A 27,577-nucleotide genomic window follows, 5' to 3' on the forward strand; every position below is an offset into this window, starting at 1 on the left:
GAATATAGTCCAAATCGATCCAATCTCTTCATATGTCAGTCCTTCCATCCCAGGAATCAGTCATAGGGTCATTGAGTTGTAGAGTCATGTAGCTCCAACCAGTCCATGCTTGAACATAATCCTAAACTAAACATGTCCCACCTGCTTATTCCTCCAAACCTTTCCTATTCATGCGCTTAACCAAATGTCTTTTAAACATTATAATTGTACGCACATCCACCACTTCCTCAGGAAGTTCATTCCTCTTGTGAACCACCCTCATGTCTTCTTTAAATCTCTCTCCTCTCACCTTAAAAATGTGCCCCCAGTCTTAAAATTCCCTATCCTAGGGAAAGACAATTACCATTAACTCGATCTATAACAGTCATTATTTTATAAACTTCTGTCAGGTTACCTCTCAACTTCCTATGTCTCAGTGAAAAAGTCCCAGCCTATCCAACCTTTTCTTATAACTCAACCTCCCACACCCGGCAATATCCATGTAAATCTCTCCTGAACTTCCTCCAGTTTGATAATATCCACGGTATGCCAGAAGAGATCTTAGCAATGTCCATTACAATCTTAGCATGACTTCCCAACTCCTAAACTCAAAGAACTGAGTAATGAAGGAAAACATGCCAAAAGCCTTTTGAACCACCCTGTCTAGATGTGATGCAAACTTCAAAGAATTATGTACCTAAGTTAACAAGGTGTAGAGCTGGATGAACACAGCAGGCCAAGCAGCATCATAGGAGCAAGAAAGCTGATGTTTCGGGCCTAGACCGTTCTTCATTGATTTCTCAGATTCTCCAGCATCTGCAGTTCCCACTACCTGTGTACCTATGTCCCTCTGTTCTGTAACGGTCCCAAGGTGAGGCAATGGCCCAGTGGTATTATTGCTGAACTGTTAACCCAAAGACCCAGATAATGTTCTGGGGACCTGGAATCAAATCCCGCCATGGCAGATGGTGGAATTTAAATTCAATAAATATCTGGAATCAAGAGTCTAACGATGACCATGAATCCAGTGTCGATTGTCAGGAAAAACCCACCTGGTTGACTAATGTCCTTAAGAGAAGTAAGCTGCTGTCCTTACCTGGTCTGGCCTACATGTGACTCCAGGCCCTCAGCAATGTGATTGACTGTGAACTGCCGTCTGGGCAATTAGGATGGGTAACAAATGCTGCCTGGCCAGCGACATCCTCATACTATTAATGAACAAAGGACAAAAAAACTGCTGAAGGGCTTCCCATTAATTGTATAAGTCCTACTCTTGTTTGATGTACCAAAATGCAATACCTCACATTTATCCAGATTGAATTCCATCTGACATTTTTCAGCCCATTGACCCATTTGATCAAGATCTCTCTGTAATCTTAGAAAACCATCTTCATTGTCTACAATGACATCAATTGTGGCGTCATCCGCAAACTTACTAACCATGCCGTCTTTATTCTCGTCCAAGTCATTTATATAAATGGTGAAAAAAAAGTCCCAGAACGAGTCCCTGTGGAATATACTTGTCACAGACCTCCGGTCCAAAAAGTGACCCTACACCATTACTCTCTGTCTCCTGCTGTTAAGCTAATTATGTCCCCAATCAGCAAGCTCACCCTGAATCCATTTTGACCTAATCTTATTAATTTGCCTACCATGTGAAGCCTTGTCAAGGCTTTGCTAAGATCCAAATAAACAACATTTATTGCTCTGTCAACTGCAATTTTTTGATAACTTTTTCAAAAATCTCAATCAAGATCATGAGACATGATTTTCCTCACACAAAACCATGCTGGCTATCCCTAATCAATTTTTGCCTCTCCAAATGTCCATAAATCCTATTTTTTATTGTCACCTCCAACAATTTACCCACAATCAAAGTCAGACTCACAGCTCTATAGTTCCCTGGCCTCTTCTTACAACCTTTCTTGAACAAAGGCATAACCTTCACTACCCTCCAGTCATCAGGCACATCATCTGTAGTTATAGATGATGCAAATACTTCTGTAAGAGGTATCATAATTTCCTCCTTTATTTCCCACAATGTTGTGGGAATCATAAGATCAGGTTTCGGAGATTTATCTACCTTTATATTCTCTAAGGCCCCTCAAAACTTCCTCTTCTGTAATGAGAAGTGTGATAACAAAGTGTGAAGCTGGATGAACACAGCAGGCCAAGTAGCATCTCAGGAGCACAAAAGCTGACGTTTCGGGCCTAGACCCTTCACCAGAGAAGGGGATGGGGAGAAGGTTCTGGAATAAATAGGGAGAGAGGGGGAGGCGGACTGAAGATGGAGAGAAAAGAAGATAGGTGGAGAGGAGAGTATAGGTGGGGAGGTAGGGAGGGGATAGGTCAGTCCAGGGAAGATGGACAGGTCAAGGAGTTGGGATGAGGTTAGTAGGTAGGAAATGGAGGTGCGGCTTGAGGTGGGAGGAGGGGATGGGTGAGAGGAAGAACAGGTTAGGGAGGTGGGGACAGGCTGGGCTGATTTTGGGATGCAGTGGGGGGAGGGGACAAGCTGGGCTGGTTTTGGGATGCAGTGGGGGAAGCCACACTGGGTGCAGTGGATACAACATACCACATTGGCAGATGTGCAGGTGAACATCTGCTTAATATGGAAAGTCATCTTGGGGCCTGGGATGGGGTTGAGAGAGGAGGTGTGGGGGCAAGTGTAGCACTTCCTGCGGTTGCAGGGGAAGGTGTCGGGTGTGGTGGGGTTGGAGGGCAGTGTGGAGCAGACAAGGGAGTCACGGAGAGAGTGGTCTCTCCGGAAGGCAGACAAGGGTGGGGATGGAAAAATGTCTTGGGTGGTGGGGTCGGATTGTAAATGGCGGAAGTGTCGGAGGATGATGCGTTGTATCTGGAGGTTGGTGGGGTGGTACGTGAGAACGAGGGGGATCCTCTTGGGGTGGTTGTGGCGGGTGAGGGATGTGTTGCGGGAAATGCGGGAGACGCAGTCAAGGGCATTCTCGGCCACTGCGGGAGGAAAGTGGCGGTTCTTGAAGAACGTGGACATCTGGGATGTGCGGGAGTGGAATGCCTCATCCTGGGAGCAGATGCGGCAGAGGCGACGGAATTGGGAATAGGGGATGGAATTTTTACAGGAGGGTGGGTGGGAGGAGGTGTATTCTAGAGAGCTGTGGGAGTCGGTAGGCTTGAAATGGACATCAGTTTCTAGCTGGTTACCTGAGCTGGAGACTGAGAGGTCCAGGAAGGTGAGGGATGTGTTGGAGATGGCCCAGGTGAACTTGAGGTTGGGGTGGAAGGTGTTGGTGAAGTGGATGAACTGTTTGAGCTCCTCTGGGAAGCAAGAGGCGGCGCCGTTACAGTCATCAATGTAACGGAGGAAGAGGTGGGGTTGGGGGACTGTGTATTCCAGAACCCTCTCCCCAACCCCCTCTCTGATGAAGGGACTAGTCCCGAAACTTCAGCTTTTGTGCTCCTGAGATGCTGCTTGGCCTGCTGTGTTCATCCAGCTCCACACTTTGTTATCTTGGATTCTCCAGCATCTGCAGTTCCCATTATTTCTGATATCTTCTGTAATGAGAACTATTTTTAAAACATCAAAACTTATTTCTCTGCATCCTCTAGTCTATTTCTTTCTCCACAGTAAAAACTGATGCAAAATGTTCATTTACTATCTCTCCATCTCCTGGGGTTCAACACAAGATCATCCTCCTTGTTCTTTAAGAGGCCCAAAACTCTCTCTAGTTACCCTCTTGCTCTTAATGTATTTGTAGGATCTCTTTAGATTATGCATAACCTTATCTGTCAATGCTATCTCATATAATAAAATGTGAGGCTGGATGAACACAGCAGGCCAAGCAGCATCTCAGGAGCACAAAAGCTGACGTTTCGGGCCTAGACCCTTCATCAGAGAGGGGGATGGGGGGAGGGAACTGGAATAAATAGGGAGAGAGGGGGAGGCGGACCGAAGATGGAGAGTAAAGAAGATAGGTGGAGAGGGTGTAGGTGGGGAGGTAGGGAGGGGATAGGTCAGTCCAGGGAAGACGGACAGGTCAAGGAGGTGGGATGAGGTTAGTAGGTAGCTGGGGGTGCGGCTTGGGGTGGGAGGAAGGGATGGGTGAGAGGAAGAACCGGGTAGGGAGGCAGAGACAGGTTGGACTGGTTTTGGGATGCAGTGGGTGGGGGGGAAGAGCTGGGCTGGTTGTGTGGTGCAGTGGGGGGAGGGGATGCACTGGGCTGGTTTGGGGATGCAGTAGGGGAAGGGGAGATTTTGAAACTGGTGAAGTCCACATTGATACCATATGGCTGCAGGGTTCCCAGGCGGAATATGAGTTGCTGTTCCTGCAACCTTCGGGTGGCATCATTGTGGCAGTGCAGGAGGCCCATGATGGACATGTCATCAAGAGAATGGGAGGGGGAGTGGAAATGGTTTGCGACTGGGAGGTGCAGTTGTTTGTTGCGAACTGAGCGGAGGTGTTCTGCAAAGCGATCTTATTCCGCCTGGGAACCCTGCAGCCATATGGTATCAATGTGGACTTCACCAGTTTCAAAATCTCCCCTTCCCCTACTGCATCCCTAAACCAGCCCAGTGCATCCCCTCCCCCCACTGCACCACACAACCAGCCCAGCTCTTCCCCCCCACCCACTGCATCCCAAAACCAGTCCAACCTGTCTCTGCCTCCCTAACCGGTTCTTCCTCTCACCCATCCCTTCCTCCCACCCCAAGCCGCACCCCCAGCTACCTACTAACCTCATCCCACCTCCTTGACCTGTCCGTCTTCCCTGGACTGACCTATCCCCTCCCTACCTCCCCACCTACACCCTCTCCACCTATCTTCTTTACTCTCCATCTTCGGTCCGCCTCCCCCTCTCTCCCTATTTATTCCAGTTCCCTCCCCCCATCCCCCTCTCTGATGAAGGGTCTAGGCCCGAAACGTCAGCTTTTGTGCTCCTGAGATGCTGCTTGGCCTGCTGTGTTCATCCAGCCTCACATTTTATTATCTTGGAATCTCCAGCATCTGCAGTTCCCATTATCTCTAATGCTATCTCATATCCCATCTTTGCCTTCCTGATTTCTCTCTTAAGAATGCCCCTACGCTCCTTGTATTGATTAAGAGATTCGATTGAACAAAGTTGTCTATATCTAAAATATGTCACTCTTCTATTGCTGACTAGAACCTCAAGTTCTTTATTCATCCATTCCTCCTTAATCTTACCATCCTTACCTTTCACTCTAACAGGAGAGTAATGCATCTGAACTCTTGTCATCACACTCTTGAACGCCTCCCACTTCTCAGTCACCTTTTTACCTGCAAACAGTCTACTCCAATTAACTTTTGAACGTTCTTGTCTCGTACTTTGAAAATTGCCTCACTCCAATTAAAAAGTACAACTTTTATGGAAGGCTCATCCTTTTCCATAACCGTTTTGGAACTAATGGAATTATGATCGCTAAACCCAAAGTGTTCACCCATGTTAGCTTCAGTCACCTGCCCTGACTCATTGCCCAAAAGATGGTCTAGTCTGGCCAACCATTATTGCATTCTGTCCATAAACAGAACATCCTTCCTCAGGTGAGGGGACAACAAACTGCACACTACCCTTTAGGTGTGGTTTCACCAAGGCCCTGTATAATTGCTCCTGTACTGGAATCCTCTCTCTATGAAGGCCACCATACCATTAACCTTTTTGACCTCCTGCTGCAGCTATATGTTTACTGTCAGTGACTGGTGTACAAGGACACTGAAGGCTCACTGCACTTCCCCCTTTCCCAATGTATCGCCATTCAGATAATAAACCAACTTCCAGATTTTACCACCAAAGTGGATAACTTTACATTTCTCCACCCCATACTTCATCTGTCATGCATTTGCCCATTCACTCCTCTTTATAGGATGGACTAAATACAGTGGCAAAGAGAAAGAAAGTGAGAGAACACAAGGAAGAAACTGCATGAGAGGGATCAAATAGGCTACAAGAGGGAAACAGATGAATAAGATCTGCATTGTGGAATCCTGCACCAAGGAAGGAAGCCATTCTATCCATCAGCCAAGTCACCATAATCTTACTAGACCATAGGGCTACTCTCTCACTAGACAAAAACAACTAATGGTGGCTTCGCGTAAGGGTCACCACACCTCAGGAAACAGGAGAGGTTGAGAGGGAGAATCCTTTGTGATAACTGCAGCCAGTGTGGGTAATGGACCCACGTTGTCAATATCACACTGTTTCGCAAACCAACCAGCCTGCCAACTGAACTCAACCAACCTCCATTCCATTCATCAAACCAGCGCTAGCTCTTAGAAGGAAAAACATTGTTGATACCAATCCTGTGCCTTTTGCCCCTTAGCCCTGCAAAACTTTAAATTATCAATTACCTAACCACTTCGCACTGAAAGTTATTACTGAATTTGCTTCCACAAGATGTTGGAATGGCTCATTCATATGAACATAAAAACTAGGAACAGGGGTTGGCCATTCAGCCCCACAAGCCTGCTCCAATATTTAACATGATCATGGCTGATCTCAACTCAGCCTCAAATTCACTTTCCTGCCCACTCTCCATCACCCTTCAACCCATTACTAATTGAGAATCTGTCTATTGCCTCCTTAAATCTACTCAATGTCCCAGCATCCACTGCAATCTGGGGCAGTGAATTCCACAGATTCATGATCCCTTGAGAGAAGTAATTCCAAACATAAAGACTCACTGCATGATTAACACTTTCTGCAGCTTCACTCAATTCTATTGCCAATTGTTTTAAATCTCAGCCCATTATTTACCTAGCCTGCTGTCAGCTTTTCCCTGTCTAATCTGCCTAAACCCTGCAAGATTTTTGAAGACTTCCGTTAAATCTCCCCTCAACCTTCTCTGCTCTAAGAAGAATAATCAGTGTCTCTAATCGATCTACATTAATGAAAGTTCCTCCTTCCTGGAATTATTCTGATAAGCCTGCTCCTCTCCCTGGCCAATGCCTCAACCAGCTTCTGAAAATGTGATGTCCAGAATTGGTCGCCATAGTCCAGCTGAGTCCAAACCACTGATCACAAAAGGTTTAACTTCTGTATGCTGTGATCCAAATATATAAGGCCAAGAATCACATGCATCATTTTAACACACATTGCAACTTCTCTAGCTATCTTCAAAGATTTGTAATAGATAGAAAAGAGTGAAAGATTGAAACTAATTGCAGATGAGGGAAGAGTTAATGAGAGATAGAGACAACAGCCCAGAAGGTAAGAAACATTTTGTGGCTGCCTCTCTCTATTTTTAATATCTCAGTTAATCACTCCGCATCACTGCCTGTCCTACTTTCCACCCCTTATGCTTGTATCTCCCTCTTATCTCTCTCATTTCTTGTTGTTTCTCTCTCTCCCTCTTCAAAATCTATACCTTTGTTTCTGTTGTTTGCAGTCTGTTTTCCTTTAGCTCACTATCTCAAACTTTCTCTTGTTATCTGCATCTGTCTTTTATTCTCTCATTCTCTGCCGCTTTCCGTTGGACTCTTTCTACTCCCTATTTCTCTCACTCTCTCTCTCTCTCTACTTTCTATTTAACTTCTCTCCCCTCTTTTTCTTCTTCTCCCTCTCTATCTCTTCCTCCTCCCTACTTCTCTCGTGGTCTCTCTCACTGTCTCTCTCCTCTATTTCCATCTTACTCCTCTCTTTCATTCATTCATTTTCTTCTTCCTTTCTCTCACTCTCTCTCTCTCCTATTTCTTTTCCTCGCTGTACCTCTTTCCCTCTCTTCCCCTCACTATCTGTGTCCCTCTTTCCCTCACTATTTCTCGCCCTCTCTTCCCCTCAATGCCTGTCTCATATGTCTCCTGCCATTTCTCGATCATTTTATTTCTTACTTTTGAAAGGAAAAATAAGTAAATAAATATTTGCTCAGTGAATAATTCTCAGATATTCTGTTTGTTCAAGTTAAGAGCAAACAGCGAAACCATGACAACAGGCAACCCTATGGCCACTCCCAATACAGCCCCAGCACATTCTGCACAGAAAGCAGCAAATCTGCAGCAAACTCCAGCAACAAGGAGTGCAGGCCATTACCACCTCAATCCGATACACCCTTCATGCTGAGAATTGAAACTCCTGCAATTGCTTAATAGAGCTGGAGACTATATGTACACCACAAGGAATAGTGGACATTGTAGATAGGAACAAACGAATGCATACAATAAATTTCAGACCCTGTGTATATTAATGAGAATAGCAGACCCTGTGCATGTAATAGAGAGTAGCAGCTTCTGTATATAGGAAAATGAGCAGCAACCCCTCTAATATTTCACCAGAAATAGAAGACATTGTGTAATCACAGGGATTGATGCCCCTGTGTTTGGTATAGAGAATAGTTTTATTCGTTATTCAGTCACAAGATGAGGACATTACTGGCCAGGCAGCATTTGTTGGTGATCCCTAATTGCTCAAAGGACAGTTCAGAGTCAACCACATTGCTGTGGGTCTGGAGTCACATGTAGGCCAGACCAGGTAGGGATGGCTGTTTCCTTCCCTAAAGGACATTAGTGAACCAGATGGGTTTTTTCAGCAATTGCCAATGGATTCATCGTCATCATCAGCCTCTTAATTCCAGCTATTTATTGAATAATGGTTCCTGTGTATATTACAAAGTACTCTAGTGTATATTGTAGAGAGCAATACCCTGATGTATTAGATAGAATAACAGTGCCTGTGTATTTTGTTAGGAATAGTGTCCTATTCTGCGTTAAAAGGAATAGCAGCAGCTGTGTATATTATTGGCTGTAGTGCCACATTGTGTCTTATAGGGAATAGTGTCCAAATGTACTTTGTAGAGAACATCAGTGTGATAAAGAGAATAAAGGACCTGTAAATATTATAGGGAACAATATCCCACTGCATGTTACAGGCAAAAGCAGTCCCTGTGTATGTTATAGGAATAGTGCCCCAGTCTATATCACAAGGAATTGCAGCCTGCTTGCATATTATAGAGGACAGCTGCCTCTGTGTACATTTCGAGAATAACGTTATGGAGAATAAAGTCTCAGTGTATATTACAGGGAATAGCAGTCCCTATGTACGTTACAGGGAAGAGAAGCCCTGTGCATATTTTAGATAATAGCAACCCTATGTTATAGGGAATAATAGCCCCTGTGTACATTATAGGTTACATTGTCCCAGTGTATATTATAGAGAAGTGCAGCCCCTCTGTATATTATAGATTATAATGTCTCTGTGTACATTATAGAGAAGTGCAACCTCTGTGCATATTAAGAGAAGAGCAGCCCCTGTGTACATTGTAGGTTATAATGTCTCTGTGTATATTATAGAGAAGAGCAGCCCCTGTGTACATTATATAGAATAGCAGCTCTGTGTAGGATTAACCAATAATAACTCAGTATAAATGTGATAATAAAATGTGAGGCTGGATGAACACAGCAGGCCAAGCAGCATCTCAGGAGCACAAAAGCTGACGTTTCGGGCCTAGACCCTTCATCAGAGAGGGGGATGGGGGGAGGGAACTGGAATAAATAGGGAGAGAGGGGGAGGCGGACCGAAGATGGAGAGTAAAGAAGATAGGTGGAGAGAGTGTAGGTGGGGAGGTAGGGAGGGGATAGGTCAGTCCAGGGAAGACGGACAGGTCAAGGAGGTGGGATGAGGTTAGTAGGTAGCGGGGGGTGCGGCTTGGGGTGGGAGGAAGGGATGGGTGAGAGGAAGAACCGGTTAGGGAGGCAGAGACAGGTTGGACTGGTTTTGGGATGCAGTGGGTGGGGGGGAAGAGCTGGGCTGGTTGTGTGGTGCAGTGGGGGGAGGGGACGAACTGGGCTGGTTGAGGGATGCAGTAGGGGAAGGGGAGATTTTGAAACTGGTGAAGTCCACATTGATGCCATATGGCCGCAGGGTTCCCAGGCGGAATATGAGTTGCTGTTCCTGCAACCTTCGGGTGGTATCATTGTGGCAGTGCAGGAGGCCCATGATGGACATGTCATCAAGAGAATGGGAGGGGGAGTGGAAATGGTTTGCGACTGGGAGGTGCAGTTGTTTTTTGCGAACTGAGCGGAGGTGTTCTGCAAAGCAGTCCCCAAGCCTCCGCTTGGTTTCCCCAATGTAGAGGAAGCCGCACCGGGTACAGTGGATGCAGTATACCACATTGGCAGATGTGCAGGTGAACCTCTGCTTGATGTGGAATGTCATCTTGGGGCCTGGGATGGGGGTGAGGGAGGAGGTGTGGGGACAAGTGTAGCATTTCCTGCGGTTGCAGGGGAAGGTGCCGGGTGTGGTGGGGTTGGAGGGCAGTGTGGAGCGAACAAGGGAGTCACGGAGAGAGTGGTCTCTCCGGAAAGCAGACAGGGGAGGGGATGGAAAAATGTCTTGGGTGGTGGGGTCGGATTGTAAATGGCGGAAGTGTCGGAGGATGATGCGTTGTATCCGGAGGTTGGTAGGGTGGTGTGTGAGAACGAGGGGGATCCTCTTGGGGCGGTTGTGGCGGGGGCGGGGTGTGAGGGATGTGTTGCGGGAAATGCGGGAGACGCGGTCAAGGGCGTTCTCGATCACCGTGGGGGGAAAAGTTGCGGTCCTTAAAGAACTTGGACATCTGGGATGTGCGGGAGTGAAATGTCTTGTCGTGGGAGCAGATGCGGCGGAGGTGGAGGAATTGGGAATAGGGGATGGAATTTTTGCAGGAGGGTGGGTGGGAGGAGGTGTATTCTAGGTAGCTGTGGGAGTCGGTGGGCTTGAAATGGACATCAGTTACAAGCTGGTTGCCTGAGTTGGAGACTGAGAGGTCCAGGAAGGTGAGGGATGTGCTGGAGATGGCCCAGGTGAACTGAAGGTTGGGGTGGAAGGTGTTGGAGAAGTGGATGAACTGTTTGAGCTCCTCTGGGGAGCAAGAGGCGGCGCCGATACAGTCATCAATGTACCGGAGGAAGAGGTGGGGTTTGGGGCCTGTGTAGGTGCGGAAGAGGGACTGTTCCACGTAACCTACAAAGAGGCAGGCATAGCTGGGGCCCATGCGGGTGCCCATGGCCACCCCCTTAGTCTGTAGGAAGTGGGAAGTATAAATGTGTCCCAGTTAATGATCAATTATTTCAAGCTGATACTTGGAACCAAAAGCACACTCCTTAAATAAATAAATATAATCTTCCCATGCTGCTGTTTTTAATTCATATATGGCTGAAACTTCCTCCAGATCCATTCATTCCCAACCTTAGTACCTCGAGGTCCCGGGTTCTGAATGGATATGGGAGGAAGGTTAAGTTTTTCCCTCCCTCCTACTCTCAGGCTCTGGCTGTTCAGCCAGGCTTGACAACATTTTCTAAGGCCTCCCTCTGTGTCATTGGTGGGTCTGGTGAAATAAACGTATTGAAATGAATCAGCCCAGTAATGTGTAAATTGAGGATCTTGACAATGACTGAAATTGTACCCGAGGCCTTGGTGACTTAAATCCACAAAATGGAAAAGATGATGGATTGAGCTTGCTTCTACCTGTCAGTCCGTCAGACATGCTTATCTGAGGCACTGGATGAAATATTTCACATTTGACAAAACGCTCCCTCCCCTAACAGCATTGTGGGTGTCTCTACGCTAAATGGACAGCGACCATTCAAAGTGATAACTCCCCACCAATGTCTCAAGGGGCAAATAGGGACGGGGTATGAATGTTGGCCCAGCAATGCCAACATGCCAGGGCTTAATTAAAAAAAAACCAGAATGACCAACACAGAAACTACTGAAAGGATCCACGCTGTTATTTATGCTTGAGGTGAGCCTCTTTGCAAACTGCTTCATCAAGCCCACAACACTGGAACGGTCTGAAGAAAGGTCACTGGACGTGAAACTTTTATTTGAAGCTGTTTCCGGACTGTTGAGTTTCTCCAGCAATTTCTGTTTTTCTTTGTTTCATATCTCCTCTTCTTTGTTCTATATTATCTCATCAATCAATTCTTCTTTTCCATTTTTTGCCCCTTATATCTTTACCTAGTTTGTCTCTTTTCCTTTCTCCACTGCTGCCTGTTATAGTATGGCATCCAGGATTTTTCAGTCCCCCAAATGTGGTTTCCCCTTGCATGCTGTCCTTCAGGGGATAGCAGCTGATAAGCATTGGACTTCTCCAGTTAGGAGGGTAGCAGTACATTTATATTTCCTCTTTTTACAATCACAGGATATCCTTGAAGTACTTGATAGAATACTTACAGCGTGGAAACAAGCAATTTGGCCCATTGAGTCCACTCCAGCCCTCTGTAGGAATCCACCTACCCGATGCCTGTAATCACAGGGCAATTTAGCATGGCCAATCCAACTACCCTGCACATCTTTGGACTGTGGGAGGAAACTGGAGTACCCAGAGGAAACCCAGGCATATACAGGAAGAATATGTAAACTCCACACAGGCAACTGCCTAAGGGTAGAATCGAACCTGGGTCCCTGGCATTCTGAGGTGGTGCTAACCACTGAGCCACAGTGCAACCTTCTTCTTCTTTGAAGTCTGGTCTGTGTATACAGCAGCAGCCAATTTCCACACAACAAGTTCCTGAGACTTAGCAGGTAATCAGTTTATTATCATGCTGTCTGAAGGATAAATATTCCCTCAGGTCACAGAATAACACCATTACTCCGTTTCCAATATTTCCATTTCTTCCTGTCTGAGATGACAGAGTCTCTGGATCTAATGGATGATACCTCCATCAGTACAGTGTTGCCTCAGTACTGCGTTAGAAATAACGGGCTAAACCTTTGCTCAAATAATTGAGGTGGGACCTTTACAGTCTGACCCAAGAGGTAAAAGTGCCATCAACTGAGCATTGCTTAATTTTTTTCACATAGGATATACTTGGAATAGGATGGAATAAAGTTAACAAGGTGTAGGGTTGGACCAGCACAGCAGCCAAGCAGCATCATAGGAGCAGGAAAGCTGACATTTCGGGCCTAGAACGTCTGCTTTCCTGGTCCTCTGATGCTGCTTGTCCTGCTGTGTTCATCCAGCTCTACACCTTGTTATCTCAGATTCTCTAGCATCTGCAGTTTCTACTATCTCTGGAATAAAATTAGTTGGAGATTTAATATCTCACAGATACTCTGGTCCATCCTCACCTCAACTTTCCTCTGACCCTATTTCTCCCTTTATCCACCTCTTATCATGTTTTCACTATAATCTTGATGCTAAACAGTCTGTGCCAGACAAAGAACTTTGTTCTATCCTCTGACACTGCAACTCAAATGAATTTTGAGTCAGAAATTTTTCTTCTGTCACCTATCACCTTCACTTTGAGCCCATTTCTTTGGAGATGGCTCCTTTCCCCATGCCACACAGATCCTTCTGCCCATCTCCAATACTTCCCCTCCACCTGGACTCCCCCCTCTGGCCTCTTACCTGTTTTTGACTGTAAACTGTTGATGCAGCTCCCATTGGTTTAATTTCTCTGTTGTTCTCACTCACGCTAATCTGTCTCCCTCTAAACCTGCTCCATTCTGTTCTCTCAGGCCTAATCCAGGTTGATGTTTGATCAATCTGCCAGTATGAGGGGACCAGCTTGCTAGAGATGACCTTGCAGGATCTGTACATCAACTTTCAGACGCATCCTCCTATCTCCCCTGGATCATGGCCTCGCCACTCAACACCATCACTGACTGCATGCCCAGGGCTTCCCATCTCAGAGTTTCCCAAGCCTGCCCAGCCCAACATTTATATCCTTCCCAAAACCCACAAATAGGACTGCCCCGATAGACCCATCATTTCAGTCTGTTCCTGCTCCATCAAACTTACTTCTTCCTATCTTCTTTCTTTGAGATTCTCCCTCAATTCAGAAAAATGTGGGGAAATCTCATAGGGACATATAAAATCCTAATGGGACTGGATAGGCTAGATGCAGGAAGAATGTTCCCGACGTTGGGAAATCCAGAATAAGGCGGTCACTGTCTAAGAATAAGGGGGAAGCCATTCAGGACTAAGATGAGGAAGAATTTCTTCACTGAGAGAGTTGTGAACCTGTGGAATTCCCTCCCACGGGAAGCTGTTGGGGGCAGTTCATGATATTCAAGAGGAAGCTGGAGGCGTCCCTTGCAGCTAAAGGGATCAAGAGGGATGGAGAGTAAGTGGGAATGGGATACTGAGATTGCATGAGCAGCCATGATCATATTGAATGGTGGTGCAGGCTCGAAGGGATGAATGGCGTACTCCTGCACCTATTTTGTATGCCTCTATGTTTCTATCTTGACTTTATATGTCCCCCGTTTATTCAATGTCTTCTGACTTACATTTATGACTCTTCTGATGCTTTACATCAATTCTATAGTTTCCCAGTTTTCTTGCTTTAGCTGCCTCCCCTTCCCAATAGATGTACAAATCCCTCTACACCTCCCCAGCAGCATGGTCTGAAGGCTCTTTCATTCATCCTCAAAATGCACCCCATACCCCACCAGCCTCCTCCACCTGGCTGAGCTGGTCCTCACTTTGAACAATTTCTCCTTTCCCAAAATCAGAAATTTCTGGAAAAACTCAGCTGGTCTGGCGGCATCTGTCGAGAGAGAGCAGAGTTAACATTTCGAGTCCGATGACCCTTCTTCAGAACAGTCTGAATGACAATTCTGAATTTGTTTCTGATTTCCAGCATCCACAGTTGTTTTGTTATTTTTTACTTCTCCTTTAACCTGTCTCATTGTCTCCAAGTAAAAGGTATGGCTGAAGAGTTCTGAACAAGAGTCATATTGGACTCAAAACATCAACTGTGTTTCTCTGGGGAGACCTGCTGAATTTCTCCAGCACTTCCTGTTTTTACCTTAGCCATGATCTGCCTGAATGCTTGAAGCAGATTTGAAGGACTGAATTATCTACTCCTGTTCCTTTTTTTAATTCATTCATAAGATGTGGGTGTTGCTGGTTAGGTCAGTATTTATTCTCCATCCTAGACGGCAGTTGAGTGACACATGCAGGCCAGACCAGGTAAGGAGGGCAGTTGAGTGACACATGCAGGCCAGACCAGGTAAGGATGGCAGTTTCCTTCCCTTAAGGACATTGAGGAATCAGATGGGTTTTTCCAAACAATCGACAATGGGTTCACAGTCATCATTAGACTCTTAATTCCAGATTTTTATTGAATTCAAATTCCACATTCTGCCATGGCAGGAGTTGAGCCTACATCCCCAGAACATTACCTGGGGTCTCTGGATTAACAGTCTAGCAATAAGACCAGTAGCCCATTGCCTCATCTCCTAGGCCAGGCTATTTAATAGGCAATAGAATAGACAATAGACAATAGGTGCAGGAGTGGGCCATTCAGCCCTTCGAGCCAGAACCACCATTCATTATGATCATGGCTGATCATCCACCATCAGTATCCTGTTCCTGCCTTATCCCCATAACCCTTGATTCCACTATCTTTTAGAGCTCTATCCATCTCCTTCTTGAAACTATCCAGAGACTTGGCCTCCACTGCCTTCTGGGGCAGAGCATTCCATATATATTTGAGATATTGGAACTGAGCAAAATTATTGGCTGTGATATTTAAAATCCCAGTGCAATTAATATTGAAGTCGCTGTCAAAGCCTTTACCTGATTTAACAGAACAGTGGATATGAGCCTTGGATTCATAATAGACCCAGTCAAATCCTGCTTCCACAGCCAGGCGAGCCAGCATCCCATATTTGGAGCGATCCCGATCTGAGGTAGTGATATCCACAGCTCGGCCCTCATAATGCAAAGATTCTACCGAGTGGTGACCATCTTCATCCCAGCCTTCTGTCACTCTCAGCCTCACCCCTGGCCACTGGTTCATGACGGAGATCGCCAGGGCATTCAGCTTGTCTTTACACCGCTGCAAAGGACAAAAGCAAGGGCTGTTAATGCACTCTCCAATGGTGTATGCCTCCCTCCCTCCATCCTCCCACCTCTGTCAGGCTCAGTAGTGGGCACATAGCCATTTTAGGAAGACAGACACACACACACACACACACACACACACACACACACACACACACACACACACACACACACACACACACACACACACACACACACACACACACACACACACATCAGAGACACGATGGACAGCTCCCAGTGACATGGTCAGTAGCAGGTGGCAAACGCACAGTGACCCCATCACACAAAGATCGAAGTTCGCTATATTAAACACCTGGCTTGTTATTCTCCACAACAAAAATGGGACCAATAGCTCACTAAAACATACACAGAGACTCTGTAGTATCCATAAGGGGATACCAATCTCAAAATATACCAGGGGCTGCCAATCTCTATAATACATACAGGGTCTGCTATTTTCTTTCATAAACAAAGGAGCTGCTATTCTATAAAATATACACAGGGACTGCTATTCTACAAAATATACACAGGGATTGCTATTCTTCGAAATACACACAGAGACTGCTATTCGACAAAATATACACAGGGACTGCTATTCTTTGAAATATACACAGGAACAGATTTCTCAATAACAGTCCCAGGGCCTACTAATCTGTAAACTATACACGGGGATTAAAATTCTCTGTAAGATAAACAGAAACTGCAATTCTCTATAATGTACACAGGTGCTGCTATACTATAAAATACACACGGGACTAGTATTCTACCTAATATAGACTAGGACTGCTGTTCTCTACAACATGAACAATGGGTGCTGTTCCCAGATAACCATATATATGTTGACTGATCTATTGATAGGCAGAGAACAGAGGACCACGAAGCACACACAGGCAGAAGAGTTTTAGTTTAGAATGGCATCATATGTCAGCACAGCATCGGTGGGTCGAAGGGCCTGTTCCCGTGCTGTACTGCTCTTTGCTCTTTGTGTTTCGCAACTATGGGGTATCTCAAAGTGAATTTCAGAAGCGCAGCAACTCTCACAACGTGAAAAGCCAAAGTACACACAGCAAGATCCCACAAGCAGGCAATGTCGGTTGCTCGGCTGATAAATATTAGCCAGGGCAGCAGGAAGCACTGTCACGCTTGTCTTCAAAGTAGTACCATGCGACCTTTTACAGGGTCACAGTTTAATGTTTTATCTGAAAGACAGCGCCTCTAGGTAGCAGCACTGACACGGTACACAGAGTAGCCCTTTGTGATTTTGTCTGGGGTGACGTTGTGGGCTGGTACACTCCACCTGGTACTTAACTAGACAGTGCAATGTGCAAACGCATTTGAGGTGAACAAAGACTGGATCTCCCAGGGCATCCGGGGGGGGGCCTGGATCCTGAGGAATGGTGGTTAGATAAGGAAACATGTGGAACCACAGTTGCAGGGACATGATGCGGAGAGGGGAAGAGAGGGACACACGGAGGTGGAGAGGAGCAGCTAATGCAGACGCACCCCTGACGCACTAGCCAGGGACATGATTTTTCTGACAAGGTCATATCGTGCCTGGAAAGTGGCAATTAAGCAAAAGCACCAATTAGCAGGAAAAAGGGTCTTGCGTTCCCTTACTCACCCGTAGCCTGTCTTTCCGATCCTACTGCCAAATGGGTTGTTTAATTGTGCGGTAATGAACAAGCTGTGCCAATTCCCAGATAAAACTGCATACCTCCTGAGTTTACCATTGCTAATAGGTCACCAGAGCAGTTACATTTTGAAGAGCAAATATGTGCTTATGTTCTGAGCACTGCATTTAGCCAGCCTGGCCCATCCTACCTGAATACCCTCCATCTAATTTTCCACGTAAGATTGCACTGATAATTCCAGTTCTCACAGATTAGATGATCAAAGGGCCGCAAAAGAATAAAACAGGAACTTGGTTTGTAGCTTGTATTCACCCATTCTTCTGATGTGTCACCCATCCTTGTATACACTCTCACACCGTTTCTTTATTATTTCGTTAGCCACAGACGGTGGGTCCTCATTTTGGGATTTTTCTTTCTTGTTGGAATGCACCTTTTCCACGCATTCTGAAATAATTTACTCAAAGGGGTGGGCTGTTGACTAAGATTTGGGTGCTGTGTTTATTTCGTAGAATCCCTACAGTGTGGTAGCAGGTCATTCTGCCCATCGAGTCAAAACTGACTCTCCAAAGAGCATCACATCCAGGCCTACCCTGTGACCTGGTTTTCCCATGTCTAACCCAGCTACCCTGCACATACCTAGACGTTATGGGACATTATTAGCCTGGGCAATCCACTTAACCTGCACATCTTTGGACTTTGGGAAGAAACCCATGCAGACACGGGGAGAATGTGCAAGCTCCGCACAGACAGTCGGCCGAGGGTGGACTCAAACCTGAGACCATGAGGCAGCAGTGCTAACCACTGAGCCACCTTGCCACCAACTGTTTAATCTGTTGATGCTGTACACAGGGTAAGGGATAGCGGAAACGTCTGAGGGACATTAGTGACTACCACTGAGTCCATCCCATGTCACAAATAAATCCAATCAGGAATTCAAAAGGAATACCGTTACCCAGAGAGGGCTAGGACAGAGAGCTCACAACTGCAGGGAATTGTCGAGACAAATAGCATCGCAGGAAAGCACGTAAAAGTGGGAGGAATTGATTAAAGGATGAGTTGGAGTAGATGGCAGTACGTTCAGGTGGAACACCAGCATTGGCTAGTGGGGCTGAATGGTCTGCTGTGTGCTGTGGGCTTGGTAAATTGTTGGATCAGAGTAGAACAAAGGGAAATGACGCAAAGTCATTTTACACTTTCAAAGAAATCCTGAATGAAAGGACGATAGGCCAGGCAAGCTAAACGTGGAAAGAAAGTATGAGCAGGAGTAGGCCATTCAGCCCTTTGAGCCTGTTCCACCATTCAGTCTGATCACAACTTATCATCCAAACAGTGCCCTCATAAAACCATTAGACATAGGAGCAGAAATTAGGCCATTCGTCCCATCATGTCTGCTCCACCATGGTAAGTTCCTCAACCCTATTCTCCCTCTGCCCAATTTCTCCATTGGACCATAAAACCATAAGATATGGGAGCAGTATTAAGCCATTCTAAAAGCATTCTAGCCATTATTGGAGCAGGATTGCTTCCAACCAAGAGAGCACCCAGCCTGTGTTTACACTGGTTAGTCCTGTCAGAATTTTACAGGTTCCTATGAGATTCCAACTCATTCATAAAATCCTAACTGATCCAAGCTCTCCTCACATGCCAGTTCTGCCATCCCAGGAACCAATCTGGTAAAGATAATAAAATGTGAGGCTGGATGAACACAGCAGGCCAAGCAGCATCTCAGGAGCACAAAAGCTACCTGGTTTGCTTCAGGACATGATCGAGCAGTTTCAAAGCTGAAGAGATTACAAGAGAGTCGCAATGGGAGAAAGATTCCCTGAGGTTGGTCCGGAGGGAGGAGGGTAACTTCTTCAGGTTAGGCATCCCTGGAGGAGGCTTCACAGTGAGGTTAAAATAGTATCGATCTGGTAAACCTCTGTTGCCCTGCCTCCACAGCCTCGCTCAAAGGAAGGAGACCAAAACTGCACACTGATATTCTAATGATAATAAGGTGTAGAGCTGGAGGAACACAGCAGCCTAAGTAGCATCAGAGGAGCAGGAAAGCTGACATTTCGGGCCGAGACCCTTTTTCGAATATTTTAGGTTTGGTCTCACCAAGGCCCTGTACAATTGCAGCAAGACTTCCCTCCTCCTGTGCTCGAATCCTCTCGGTGCCTTCTTCACCACTTGCTGCATGTTTACTGTCAGTGACTAGTGCACAAGGACACCTAGGTCCCGCTGCTCAGTCCCCTCGCCCAATTTACTGCCATTCAGATTATAATCTCCCTTCCTGTATCTGCTACTAAAGTGGATAACTTCACATCTATCCACATTCACCTGCCATGCAATTGCCCACGCACTCAACCGGAGTTCCTGAGGAATGGGACCACAGAAAAGTCACCGTGCCAAAAGAAACCATTCAGCCCATCGTATCTGTGCCGGCCTAAATAAGAAAATCCAGCCTCCCATTCTCATCCCACATTCCAGCTTTGCACACAGCCATGCTTTGGATTCAGGGATCTTTTTGAAAAAGCTGAGGGCTTTTGGCTCCATTGCCAAACCAGGCACCAACACTCTCTGAGTGAAAAGACTGTCTTTCATGTGCTCTCACGAAACAGTTTTGCAAATCTCCCCTGGACTCTCTGCAATCTTGTCTTTCCGACAATGCGGTGACCAGAACATACTGCAGACTCAGTCGCTCAATTCCAAAGAAATATCATACTGGACTTGAAAACAACTTTACTTCACTGTCCACAGGTGCCACCAGACCAGATTCCAAAGGGAATGGCGTATATAAATAGTGAGGTCTTGCTAAACTATAGAAGACATTAGTCAGATCTCAGCTGAAATACTGTGAACAGTTTTGGGTCCCTTGTCTAAGGAAAGATAGACCTGTTTTGAAGGCAATTCAGAGAATGTTCACCAGGTTGATTCCTCATACGGAGAGACTATTTTCATGACTACGCATGATAGTTTGAGCCTGTATTCTTTGGAGGTGACCATACTAAAACATATAAGATTCTAACAGGGCTTGACAGGGTAGATGTAGAGAGGTTGTTTCTGCTTGTGGGAGAGTCAAGGACCTGGGGACATCATCTCAGAATAAAGGATCACCCAATTAGAACAGAGATGAGGAAGACTTTTTTCTCTCAGAGGATAGTGAACCTGTAGAACTCTTTACAGCAGAAGGCTGTCGAGGTTATTAAGTATATTCAAGACTGAGATTTTTAATCAGAATGGAAATCAAGGGTTATAAGGATTTGGCAGGCAAGTGGAGCTGTGGACCAGCATATCAGCTACAAACTGGTTGAAAAGTAGAGCAAACATGATGGGCTGAATGGCCTATACCTGCTCCTACTCATTATAGTTTTATGATCTTATTGACCTGTTGAGTTTCTCCAGCACTTTATGCTTTCATTTCAAATCTCTGACATCTGCAGTACTTTTGTTTCATGTTCTACTTCTTTAAAAAAAACTTATCCTTCATTCCCACTGCTTCTAGGCCACCTCTACCAATCTCTGTCATCCCCTTGAGATCTACAATATTATGAGATCTCTGCACTTGTCTAACACTGGCTGCAAATACTCCCAAGTTTATTTGTTTCAACATTTTTTTTAAGATTAGATTACCTACAGTGTGGAAACAGGCCCTTTGGCCCAATAAGTCCACGCCACCCCTTGGAGTATCCCACTCAGACCCATCCCCCATAACCCACACACCCCTGAACACTACGGGCAACTTAGCACAACCGATCCACCTAGCTGCACATCTTTGGACTGTGGGAGGAAACCGGAGCACCCGGAGGAAACCCACGCAGACACGGGGAGAATGTGCAAACTCTGCACAGACATTCACCCAAGGCTGGGATCGAACCCAGGTCCCTAGTGCCGTTAGGTTGCCGTGCTAACCACTGAGCCACTGTGCCGCCCACAGTGGCTGCATCTTCAGCCTGACCCTTAAAATCTGGAATTCTTCCTTAAATCTCTCCATCTCTCTACCTTTCTTCCTATACAATTACAATTCAACACAGTGCAGGAGCAGGATCCTCGTCCCTCCAACCCTGCTCCGTTTCCTAATCTTTATTTAGACCCGCTGCTTATTGCCCATGCTCAGTTTCTATGTCTCTGTTCGACTCCTGTTCATTGGTCTCTCAAGATATGCCTTAAACGTTGCTAACGTGCCTGCACCCACCACCTCCAATGGCAGTGTGTTCCAGGCACCCCTCACCCCGTGTGTGAAAATCTTCCCCATGCCTCTCCCGTAAACTTTCCCCACCCTCACCTTGAATTTGTCCGGTTTTGTATTTGATCTTTTTCACCCCGGGAAAAGCCTCTGAAATCCATCCTATCCGTGCCTCTCATAATTTTATAGACCTCTATCAGATCATCCCTCAGCCTCTGTCTTTTCCTTTATAATGTCCAAGGAAACCCATCTCATTTTCAAATCTCCCCTCCCCCCGCTGCATCCCAAAACCAGTCCAGCTTGTCCCCACCTCCCTAACCTGTCCTTTCTCCAACCTATCCCCTCCTCCCACCTCAAGCCTCACTCCCATCTCTTATTTATGAGCCTCATCCCACCTCCTTAACCTGTCCGTCCTCCCTGTATTGACCTACCACGGTGGCTCAGTGGTTAGCACTGAAGCCTCACAGCACTAGGAACCCGGGTTCGATCCCAGCCTCGGGCGACTGTCTGTGTGGAGTTTGCACATTCTCCCTGTGTCCGTGTGGGTTTCCCCCGGGTGCTCCGGTTTCCTCCCACAGTCCAAAGATGCTCAGGCTAGGTGAATCGGCCATGCTAAATTGCCCGTAGTGTTCAGGGGTGTGTGTGTTATAGGGGGATGGGTCTGGGTGGGATGCTTCAAGGGACAGTGTGAGTTTGTTGGGCCAAAGGGGCCTGTTTCCACACTGTAGGGAATCTAATCTAACTCCTCACCTTTACTGGCTCCATCCCCACCTCTTTGACCTGTTTTTCTCCTATCTTCTATCCAACTCCCCCTCTCTCCCTATTTATTTCAGAGCCCCCTTCCCCTCCCCCATCCCTGGAGAAGGGTCCAGGCCCAAAACATCAGCTTTCCTGCTCCTCTGATGCTGCTTGGCCTGCTGTGTTCATCCAGCTCTACACTTTGTTATCTCAGATTCTAACCAGATGGTGCTCATCGGACCTGACATCTCCTCTGTCGCTCAACATCACAATTTCTTCTTTTGTTTGAACATCAGTTGAATTTGAAAGTATCTTTAGTAAAATGGGGCATGTTTCTCCAGAGAAGCAACTTGAGATATTTTATTTTGTGAAAGGTTATTTAGAAATTGTGGTTTCCCGATTGTTATCGGAGTTGAGCTTGTCCAGGCAGGTGAAGATTTTCTCATCACATTCCTGATCTTTGGTGTCTCTCCCCACTTCCAATTCTGATCAAATGTCACTGAGCTGAAACCTTAATAATTCCACTTCTCTCCACCAACACTGTCAGATCTGATGAGTGTATCCAGCATTTCTGTTTGTATTCTCCTGAACAACCATGTTAGTACTGTAGGGAGGGTGATGCAGGCAATACGATGGAAGGTATAAATCTAAAAAGCTTTCTTCCAATTCAGAGATGATACATGATTCTAAAATGTATGAATGTGTAAAATGGAATACAGCCTATGATTTGAAAGAAGGAATGGTGCTTCTGATTTTTCAACTGTGCTTATCTTTGTCAGTGTGATACAGAATTAGTGCAGCTTGGTGGCTCAGTGCTTAGCACTGCAGCCTCACAGCGCCAGGGACTCGGGTTCGATCCCAGCCTCAGGCGACTGTCTGCGTGGAGTTTGCACGTTCTCCCCGTGTCTGCGTGGGTTTCCCCCGAGTGCTCCGGTTTCCCCCCACAGTCCAAAGATGTGCGGGCTGGGTGGATCAGCCATGCTAAATTGCCTGTGGTGTTCAGGGATGTGTGGGTTATAGGGGGAAGGGTCTGGATGGGATGCTTCAAGGGGGCGGTGTGGACTTGTTGGGCCGAAGGACCTGTTTCCACACTGTAGGGAATCTAATCTAATCAAGAATTGGATAAGGATAACAAGCAAGTGACAATGGACTTTGTGTCTGCCGTCAACCGAATATCAGCTTTATCCTGTTGCTATGTAAACATTTTTCAACTTGGCAAGCTCACTTGAACACCTGCATCTATTATCACCTTAATTCCACACAACAAAGATGTAATAAACATTGTAAAAATAAGTTCCACAGTGTATTTTCTTTGAACGATATAGACAGAGTCATTGACACCTTATTGAACTCAATAGCCTTGTGTTTACCACCTAAAATGTGAACCATCACACTTCAGTTTTATTATCATCACCTTGTGATTTAATATGAGATCACACCTCAGTCAGATCTGTCTCCAATACTCCACCGCCAATCTTGTGCGCGAACTGGCAGGAGGCTGTCTCTGGTCGACTCACTTGGGAACAGAATGTGAATTGACAGGGTCAAAGGAAGTCAGTCAGATTTCGACTGTCTACCATAGATACTGAGTAAGGGGCATTGGAAAGGAATGTGAATCATTTCAAGCCCCTCCACTGGTGTTAATGTCTGGCTTTTCTGTGGGTTAACACTGCGACATGATAGAGAAGCTTGTGTACTCTACCATTCGCTGGAACTAGGGCATTGACGGATCCTCATACATGGTAGTGTTTCCCATCGCAGAAAGCTCAAGGGGAAGTGCCCTCTAAGTCCCTCAATTGCAGAGCAGGCCATTTGGCCTATATTCATAGAATTCCTGCTGTGTGGAAAGAGGCCATTCAGCCCATCAAGTCAGAACCACTCTCCACAGAGCATCCCATCCAAACCCAGAGTCTACTCTATCCCAGCAACCCCACCTTTCCCATGGTGAACCCTCCTGGCCTGTACATCTCTGAATACTATGGGGAAACTTAGCCTGGCCAATCCACTGAATCTGCTCACCTTTGGTCTTTGGGGGGAAATCCATGCAGACATGGGGAGAACATGCAAACTCCACACAGACAGTCATCAGAGGATGGAATCGAGCCTGGTTCCCTGGCATTGTGAGACAGCAGTGCTAACCACTGAGCTGCACCAACTCTCTGAGTATTTTAACTTAGTGCCAATCTCCTGCCTTTTCCTCCTTGCCTGGGCATTGTTTTTATTCAGAGATAATAGGAACTGCAGATGCTGTAGAGTCTGAGATAACAAGGTGTCGAGCTGAATGAACACAACAGGCCAAGCAGCATATTCCAGAATATAACTGCTCTTTTTTTTATTAATTCGTGCAACGAAATGTGAGTATTACTAGACAACACTTACAACCGATCCCTAATTTCCACACAGAGCAGTGGGTCCAAAGTAGGCCAGCTGAGGTAAGGGCAGCAGTTTCCTTCCCTGATGGGTGTGAGTGAACCAGATGGGTTTTTAACAACAATGGTTAAATTTGATTCTAAATTCCAGATTTGTTTTTATTGAACTCAATTTGGTGGGATTTGAACCCAGCATCGCAAAGGTTTACCTGGATCACTGGATTAACAAGTTAATGTTAATGCCACCAGGCCATCAATTGCCCACTTCTTATTTGTTGGGTGAGAAATTTGTTCTTTCCAGCCCCCTCATGATTTTGAAAATTTCTGTCCAATCTCCTTGGGTCCTTGATAATGGCGTAAGGACCCCATGTTAAACAAAGTGATGTCACAGACTTTTACCAGGTCCATACAGCAATCACCCTGACTCTGAAGAGATGTCATTCTCAAATCGAACTACTGTCATCAGGACAACAAAAATTTGACATTTCCTCAATACCATCACTGTGTCAACAACAGCATGCATTTCTATAGAGCCTTTTGCATGATGAAACATCCAAAGGCACTGCATAGGACCACTGCCAAACACAATTTGACTTTGGGCTGCATTTTGAACTGTACTTTGGCAGGAAGTGTAGAGGAGCTGCATATTATTTAAATGCAGAAAGACTGTAGAAAGCTATAAAACAGCGGGATTTTGAGGTGCCCATCCATGAATTTCTGAGGAGGCGATGGCCTCGTGGTAGTATCACTGGACTGTTAATCCAGAGGCCCAGATAATGTTCTGGGGACCCAGTTTCAAATATTGCCACCGCAGATGGTAGAATTTGAATACAATAAATATTTGGAATTAAGAGTCTAATGATTACAGTGAATCCATTGCTGATTATCAGTGAAAACAGATCTGGTTCACTACTAATGCCCTTTAAGGAAAGAAACTGCCATCCTTACCTGGCCTGGCCTACAAGTGACTCCAGAACCCACAGCAATACGGTTGACTCTTAACTGCCCTCTGGCTAATTAAGGATGGACAATAAATGCTGCCTGGTGAGTGACGCTCTCATCCCATGAATGAATAAAGGAAAAAAAAGTCACAAAAATCTGTGTTCCCTTTTACAGTAAAGATTGGTTGGTTAAATATATTCAAGGGAGGGGAGGACAGATTTTAAATCAGAAAGGGATTCTAGGAAAAGGCAGGAGTTGAGAATTATCAGATCGGCCAGGGGCTTATTAAATGGCACAGAAAACCTGATGGGCTGAATGGTCTGCATCTCTTCCTACATCTTATGGTGTTATGGGTGACAATTTATTTAGTGAGTTTTATGGATGTTCTTAAAGTCGAAGAGGCAGGCGGAGATACAGGGAAGGAAGAGAATGCCAGAGGGTAGGGTCTAGGCAGCTGATGGCAGAGCCACTGATCTGAAGATTGTAACAAGTTCCTGGGAGAGTGAGAGAGAGAGAGAGAGAGACAGAGACAGAGACAGAGAGGGAGATGGGGTGTAACACATATCTCACTGCTCCCTGGCATCCCCTAGCCTCATTGTTTAGCAGACCTTCCTCTCTAAACTCTAACTTCTCTTTCTAACACGATCGTCCCTGTTTCTCTCTCTTTCTTCAATATTATTATGGTTGTTGCTTTACTTCCTGTGTCTAACCTAAGATTTTTAATTTATGAGGAGAGTGTAACAGTGGAGGACCACCTTGTTCTTTTATTGAATGCACATGAACAAAGAGATAACATTTTGGTTTAAAACCTAACTCAATCTAACCCCTCATGACAGTACAGTATGCCTTCTGTACTGCGCCCACGTTTGAACTCAGATTTATGTGCAAAATCCTAAAGAATGACTTGAATCTAGAATTTCCCAGCTGAGTGTCAGAGAACTGATCCACTAGCAGCTCTTTGTCCTCTTCATATTGTGCTGAGGTCTAGATTCACCCAATCAAGTTCTTTCATAGCCAATATCTCCAAACCTAGCTCTCCTGTTCTCCAGGATGAGCACAGCTGGCCAAGCAGCATATTAGGAGCAGGAAAGCTCCTCTGATGCTGCTTGGCCTGCTGTGTTCATCCAGCTCCGAACTTTGTTATCTCAGATTCTCCAGCATCTGCAGTTCCTATTATCTCTCCTGTTCTCCTATTACTTTCCTAATCAATAGGAGTTTGGAAACACAAATCTTGATCTATAACTTCTCATATTTCTGGTCACAATCTTCTCCATTCTTGTGATAACCTGAACAAATGGAACTCACAGAGGTTTTGTACTACAAAATATAAACACAACCACAGTCTTCACACTCTCAAAGTTTTGGCGTCTGTCTTCAGTGATTCATGGTCCCTTGCATTTTTGTAATATTAACTTGATGAAGGATTTAAATATACTGTGCTGCTCGATGTCTATTAATAGCAAGTCAAATGCAATCTAAAGCTCTCAATGCAGCAATCCACAGAATCATTTAATGAATTTTAATGCGTAAATGATCATACTACTTGTATCAGGTGCTGTCTAATAGATAGCAATCTCACCTCTAGAGGCTACAGCACAGAAATAAAGGCAAAACCTCTGATGCAGTGTAGAGGGAATGCTTCATTCTCAGACATGCTTACTCCCAGGTGGAAGTAAATGATCCCACGGCACTATTTAGATAGTCAGCGAGAGGTTATCCTAATGTTTGTAGTCATGTAGCATGGAAACAGACCCTTCAGCACGAGCTGGGCTGGTTTTGGGATGCAGTTGGGGGAGGGGAGAAACCAGCCCAGCTGGTCCCCGCCTCCCTAACCTGTCCTTCCTCTCACCTATCCCCTTCTCCCACCTCAAGCCGCACCTCCATTTCTGACCTACTTATCTCATCCCGCCCCCTTGACCTGTCCATCCTCCCCTGGACTGACCTATCCCCTCCCTACTTCCCCACCTATACTCTCCTCTCCACCTAT

The 27,577-nt window shown here is 45.8% G+C and overlaps 1 protein-coding gene across 1 annotated transcript in view; it reads right to left on the bottom strand.

Annotated features, from left to right (window-relative positions):
- Window positions 1–27,577, bottom strand: part of LOC125453760 (indian hedgehog protein-like) — an 89,999-nt gene that overhangs the window by 5,595 nt on the left and 56,827 nt on the right. The window contains exon 2 of the mRNA XM_048533657.2: window positions 15,473–15,734. Within this exon, the coding sequence (XP_048389614.1) occupies window positions 15,473–15,734 (262 nt within the window). The remainder of the gene's footprint in view (window positions 1–15,472; window positions 15,735–27,577) is intronic.

The sequence above is a fragment of the Stegostoma tigrinum genome, chromosome 7 (genome assembly GCF_030684315.1).
Source record: "Stegostoma tigrinum isolate sSteTig4 chromosome 7, sSteTig4.hap1, whole genome shotgun sequence".
NCBI lineage: Eukaryota > Metazoa > Chordata > Chondrichthyes > Orectolobiformes > Stegostomatidae > Stegostoma > Stegostoma tigrinum.